We start from the raw sequence: 6,500 nt of genomic DNA on the forward strand, positions 1-6,500 counted from the left end.
CTTTCAATTCAATTGGTGTCATACGGTAAGGTGCTTTTGATATCGGTCGTGTACCTGACATCAATTCTATACTGAAGTCTACCTCTCGAAACGGAGGCAATCCCGGAATCTTTTCAGGGAAAACATCAGCGAACTCACTAACCATTGGAAAATCAGCCAATTTCGGGCTAGCTTTCAATACATCAACTGCGTAAATCAGAAATCTTTCTGCCCTTTTCTGCAATAAATAAGTCATAGAAAGAACAGATATCAAAGGAATTCTGGCTCGTGAACCCTTACCATAGAAATTTCACTCGTCAGCCATCTCTGGTCTGAATCTCACAATCTTCTGAAAGCAATCAACTGTAGCTCTGTACTTGGTTAGTATATGGATACCGATTATACAATCAAAATCAGACAAACCAAGCACAACACAATCCATTTTAATCTCATGACCCTCAAACTGCAATGTACAATTTCTTACAGACTTCATTGATATAATACTTCTTCCCAAAGGTGATAAAATAGACACTACAGTAAATAAGGGTTCAACTGGAAATTCATGTAATGCAACAAATTGCTCAAAAATAAATGTGTGTGATGTACTAGTATCAACTAACACATAAGCAAGATAACCATAAATAGAGCAGTTACCTGCAATCATATCATCAGGTGCAGCTTGTGCTTGCTCTTCAGTTAGTGCAAAAACTCGAGCTTGTTGTCTTGGAGGTTGATTCACTGTCTGATCTCCTCCTCCTGCTCTACCTTGTGCTGCTGGTTGTGGTTGAAACGAATGCACAGAGGATCCTTGTCTCCCGGCCTGTGCTACTGGTCTAGACGATCCAGTATCCTGTGCACTTCCAGAACCACGTTGTGGGCAAACTCGTGTAAAATTTCCAATTTGATTACAAATGTGGCAACTACCAAAAACTCCTCTGCACTGTTCACTGGTATGGCGACCCCCACATTTGGTACAGTAGACATCAAATTTCTGTCCAGCTCTAGACTGTCTGGATCTACTTAAACTAGAAGATCTACCACCTGGACGTTTAAACTGTTTCCCTTTTCTTTTAAAGAAATTCTTCTTACTACTGCTGCTACCTCCTACATCAAATCGTGGTGGTGGTGGAATTTGTGGTTGCTCCTGCAGTTGTCTCACTGGTTGTGGCACAAATTGTGCTCCTCGTTGCCTCAATAGTCCAACTTCAGCTCCATTTGCACGATTAAGAGCATCGGCAAAGTTGTTTGGTCATCCCATATTCACTAGAGTGAAAACATCTGGATTTAGCCCGTTTATAAACTGATTAGCTTGAGCTTCATCACTTGCAGCAATATGCGGAGCGAACTTCAGTAGGCTGGTGAACTTTGCAACATATTCTTCGATATTTAATTGCCCTTGTTTCAAACTTGCAAACTCTGCTCCCTTGTCCTTGCGATAAGAAACAGGAAATAATCGTTGATACAAAGCAGTTTTAAATACATACCATGTGATAACTGTACCTCGGTTTTCAAATGCTCTTTTCGTCGCTACCCACCAATTCTTTGCAAGGCCATGTAATTGATGAATTATCAGTCTCACACGACAATCATCTGTATAGTTGAGTGATTCAAATAACTGCTCGATATCCTCTAACCAATTCTCACAATCAACAGAGTTCTCAGTTTCTTGTAACGTTGGCGGTTTGAAGGAATAAAATCATTTCAACAGTGTTTCCATGGGAGTTGCAGTAGCACTCATTGTATCAGTAGAAGTACTACCATGTCCTAGTTCAGGTGCTGTCGCTGGTACCTGTGGCACTGTCTGTGCAACATTAGTCTGCTCTGGCTGATTCACTGCCAATGTCTGTCTAGGATTCGGTACTTGAAGGGGAGGCATATCTGATAATCAAACATATTAGTGCAAAATTCATCAATATATCATATACACAATTCTGTCTCAGTCCCTCCTATGATTAGCACTTTCATGCGTCTTCAAGAGATAGAGTTCTGATTCGTACTTCTAAATCAATACATGTTGTTATTCAGTTCAGGTATTCAACTAGCATGTAATTCTGAAAACTGTACAACATACTCTTACCATTAAATCACATACTCATGCAATAATAAACTCTAAATATATTAAAGCATATACCATGCGAGCATGCAATAAGTAAATAAATCAATCAGAAGGACTCGATCTACCTCGCTCATCTATTCTCAGTCTGAGAAACTTAAGCTCTCATACCACCTGTTGTGGGGACCTCGGGTTGCTAATCTCATCTTAGGGCAATTAACGATTAATTAACAATTAATCATACCTTAAAAGAATACTCAATCCAAGAACTAAAAAAAATTTAAAAAATTCTTGCACCTCGCTCGATCGGTTAAACTCAACCGATCGAGCGAGAGTAAAACTCCAACTCTCGGGTTTGAGCATTATTTGGCCTCGCTCGATCGGTTGAACTCAACCAATCGAATCGAGCGGGCACAAAAACTTGATTCTCGGGTTTGGAAAAATACAGGCCTCGCTCGATCGGTGGAATTCACCCGATCGAGCAAGCACTCTGCCCAGAAAATTCTGCAGATTACATTTCGCTAACAAGTCTGGAAATCCAATTCAAACCATCTACAACTCAACTCAAATCATGGTTTAACAAGTCTGAAACATGAATATATACATACATAAAGTTTCAAGCATAAATCCATGCATTTCTTACATCAAACGGATAGTGCAAAAAGCATTCAACTACAAGCTACACAAAGTCTTAAAAGTGTGCTTCAAGTTATAAAATTATTCTAACAAGTTTGATGTTATTCAAACAAACATACTTCAGCTAAAACCCGAGTCCACAATTGCTAACATACTTGAGTTTCAAATCCCTGACTTGCGATGTCGTCTTATACCTTCTTATTTTCTTGGTTTTGAACGCTTCAAATCTGAAACATAACATCAAAACATTCATATCAAACTTCATTCAATTCTATCATTCCAAAATCGGTTCAAAATCATCATTAGATCTTCAATCAAAATGACTTCAAACCTTGATCACTTCTTCTTCGGTTCGAATTCAAAGTTCTTGAGTCATTGGCCTTCAATACGAATCTGAAATTGAAGAATACAGATGCTATAACATCAAAAACATCTCAAAGAATACCTCATCTCAATCATATGCTATCAAAACGGCCTCAAAGAATACACCGACGGCGTAGCGATTGAAAATCGATAACCAACAAAATATCGAAATCAATATCAGCTTCATAAATGTAATATAGAAGCAATATAGCATCATAAACCAGCATCTCACCAGCTATAAGTTTAACATATAATCTGGAAAATCATAAGAGATACAACCGCTATTCGTTCTTCGATTCAGTTTTGAACATACAAGATATAAACGTTCAAGAACATGTACACATGAAAAAATCCTGATTCCTTAAATATTATGATTTCGAATCTGTTAGAAACATCATAATACTTACATCAAATCGAAGCTCTCGTCGTAAGGATCGCGGTGCTATTTTTGGAATTAAAATTGGATAACCGGATCAAAAGATACAAGTATTTGAAAATCGAAAATCAAATGAAAAGAAAAAGATCTCGACCTTGCTCTGTAAATTCTAAATCTAATATGAGTTTCACACATTGAAAGCTGACTCCTCAATTAACAAAATCGAATATGTATTAACATAATTGAAATTTAGCCCCTGAAACTTCATAAATTGTAATTCAGTCCTCGACCCTCTTTTTAATTCAATTTCAATCCTAAATAATTTAAGAATATTAGAATTTAAATCGAAACTCTAAATATTCCCAAATTAAATATATTCGAATTAAAATTAAATAAGTTCGGATTAAATCAAATAATCTCGGGCCTTACAATTTTAATAGCTAAATTCGAGTTTTTCATTGTCACATGCTTCATATACTTAAAATGGGAAAATCTGTTACGATTGATAAGTTTTTTCAAAGGAAGAGAACAAATGAACTAGATACAACTACTGATATTACTTCATCAACAAGATCAAGCAACAACGATCTTTCATCTGAAATTCCTCCTAAAAGATTCAGAAATACAAAAAGTGAAGAGGTTGATCTCAATTCTTTGGATCGTGATCCAGGATTACGTCGTCAAATTTGGGAATATCATCCTAATCAACAAAAATAGATTCTCCAAACTTATTTGAATCTAAAGGCACATCAACCTATTCTTGAATAATATCCACAAAATAAAAATACTAAACACCCTCGAAGATTTTAGTTGGGTTGGTATGAGAAATTTCCTTGGTTGGAGTATTCTTTCGTTAAATATAAGGTATATTGCTTTCCATTTTCTATCTTCAACAAGCCATTAGGATGCTCAAATCAAAATGCATTTACTGTTGATGTGTTTGATAATTGGAAGAAATTTAAATGGGAAAGATTGTGTTTTCTTAGGTCATATGGGAAAAGATAATGTATCTCACTCCATCGTATTTCTGAAAAGGCATGTTACGATTTGATGAACCAACCACAACATATATCAAGGAGATTCAAAAATTTTAATACTGAACAAATTGCAACTAACTGTCTTCAGTTAAAGGCTCACATACATGTGATATGATTGCTTGCACTTCAGGGAATTTCATTTAGAGGTCATGATGAGAAATCTAGTTCGTCAAATCGTGGTAATTTTCTTGAATTCTTGGATGTGCTAACAATGTATAGTGACGATCTTTCAAAGGCAATTGCGAGAGCTTCAAAAAATGCCAAGTATACAAGTCATGATATTCAAAAACAAATTCTTCACGTGCTTTCAATGAGAGTGAAAAATGCAATTGGTGAACAAATTGGAGTTCTCAAGTATTGCATAATTGTTGATGAAGCCCGAGATGAGTCGAAAAGAGAGCAAATATCTATAGTATTGAGGTTCGTGGATACTAATGGTTTCATTCAAAAACGGTTTTTTGGGCTTGTTCATGTATCTGATACTACTGCTTTGACTTTAAAGAATGCTATATACTCTGTTTTGGCTCACTAAAATTTGGATGTTCAAAATATTCGAGGTCAAGGTTATGATGGTGCTCGTAATATGAGGGGGGATTTTAATGGATTGAAAGCTTTGATTGTAAAATATTGTAAAAGTGCTCATTATGTTCATTGTTTTGCTCATCGATTACAATTGGCTTTAGTTGCTGCATCAAAAAATGTGACACCTATTCATCAGTTTTTTGATAAATTAACTTTTATGGTTAATATTGTTGGTTCTTCATGTAAACGCAATGATGAATTGAAGATTGCTCATGCGGATGATATTGCTCATTTGATTTCTATTAATGAACTCGAGACGGGGCGTGGACTCAATCAGAGAGGTACTTTACAACGAGCTGTTGATACGCGTTGGAGTTCTCATTTGAGATCACTGACAGGTCTAATTAAGATTTTTAGTGCATCAAGTATGGTATTGTTTAATGTTATGGAGGATGGACTTCCTTCTCAACGAGCAGATGCTACATCTGTTTATGATGAAATGACATCTTTTGATTTTGTTTTTATCTTGCATCTTATGAAAGAGATTATGGGAATCACAGATATTCTTTGTCAGGCTTTACAAAGTAAGTCTCAGGATATAATAAATGCAATGAAACTTGTATCATCGACCAAGAATTTACTTCAACAGATGAGAGAGAACAAGTTGGATGATTTGATTGTAAAAGTGAAGTCCTTTTGTGAAGTTCGAAATATTGATATTCCTGATTTTAGTGCTCCGTATATTGATAGACGAGGTCGATCTCGTCTTTGTCAAGACAATTTCAGCATTGAGCATCATTATCAGGTAGACGTCTTTTATGTCGTGATAGATTCACAGTTGCAAGAAATTAATGGGCGTTTTAGTGGTGATGCTATGGAGTTGCTCGTTCTGAGTACTGCCTTAAATCCTAAAAATGCGATGGAGTATTTTAGAATTTCATATATATGTAAATTGGTTGAAAAATTTTATGCACAAGATTTTACAAGAGATGAAAAAGAGCAATTGGAGATTCAGTTGAAGCATTACGAGTATAATGCAGTCAAAGACTTTGACTATAAAAGTCTTTCAACCATTTCAGTGTTATGTCAATGGTTGGTGAAGACTAACAAGTCAGTCACATACAACCTTGTTTTTAGAGTGATCGTACTTGTGCTTACTCTTCCGGTTTCAACTGCTACTACAGAAATATTTTGAAAATTTAAAAGAACGTTGAATTCATTTTAGTTAGAGAATTGTAATTGAGACTTGATTATATCATTCAAAAAACTTTTGGCCTCTATTTTTTAGTAATATATGAATATTGTCTTTAGGTATTCTATTATTTTTTAATTATTGTATTCTTGTTATTGAAATTTATATCAAATATATAATAATTATTTTCTTGAGTTTGTATGTGTTGACGGCCCCCCCCCCCAGTATATAATCCTGGATCCGTCCCTGGCCACATGTATAAGAAAATAAAATCGCGTCTTGGCTAACAACTATAGCTTTTAGTCTAGTGGTAAGCACTTGACCCTAACGACTGGTATCAGA

The 6,500-nt window shown here is 35.6% G+C and overlaps 1 protein-coding gene across 1 annotated transcript; it reads left to right on the plus strand.

Annotated features, from left to right (window-relative positions):
• The first annotated feature begins 5,027 nt into the window (after positions 1–5,027).
• On the plus strand, positions 5,028–6,161 carry LOC140872485 (uncharacterized). The gene has a single exon (XM_073275332.1). The coding sequence runs from the start codon at positions 5,028–5,030 to the stop codon at positions 6,159–6,161; it is 1,134 nt and encodes a 377-aa protein (XP_073131433.1).
• The last annotated feature ends 339 nt before the right edge of the window (positions 6,162–6,500 follow it).

The sequence above is a fragment of the Henckelia pumila genome, unplaced genomic scaffold (genome assembly GCF_033568475.1).
Source record: "Henckelia pumila isolate YLH828 unplaced genomic scaffold, ASM3356847v2 CTG_466, whole genome shotgun sequence".
NCBI lineage: Eukaryota > Viridiplantae > Streptophyta > Magnoliopsida > Lamiales > Gesneriaceae > Henckelia > Henckelia pumila.

Bases quoted from the DNA above. Each gene is read 5' to 3' on its own strand.
- LOC140872485 (XM_073275332.1), top strand. From the start codon at position 5,028: ATGAGGGGGGATTTTAATGGATTGAAAGCTTTGATTGTAAAATATTGT.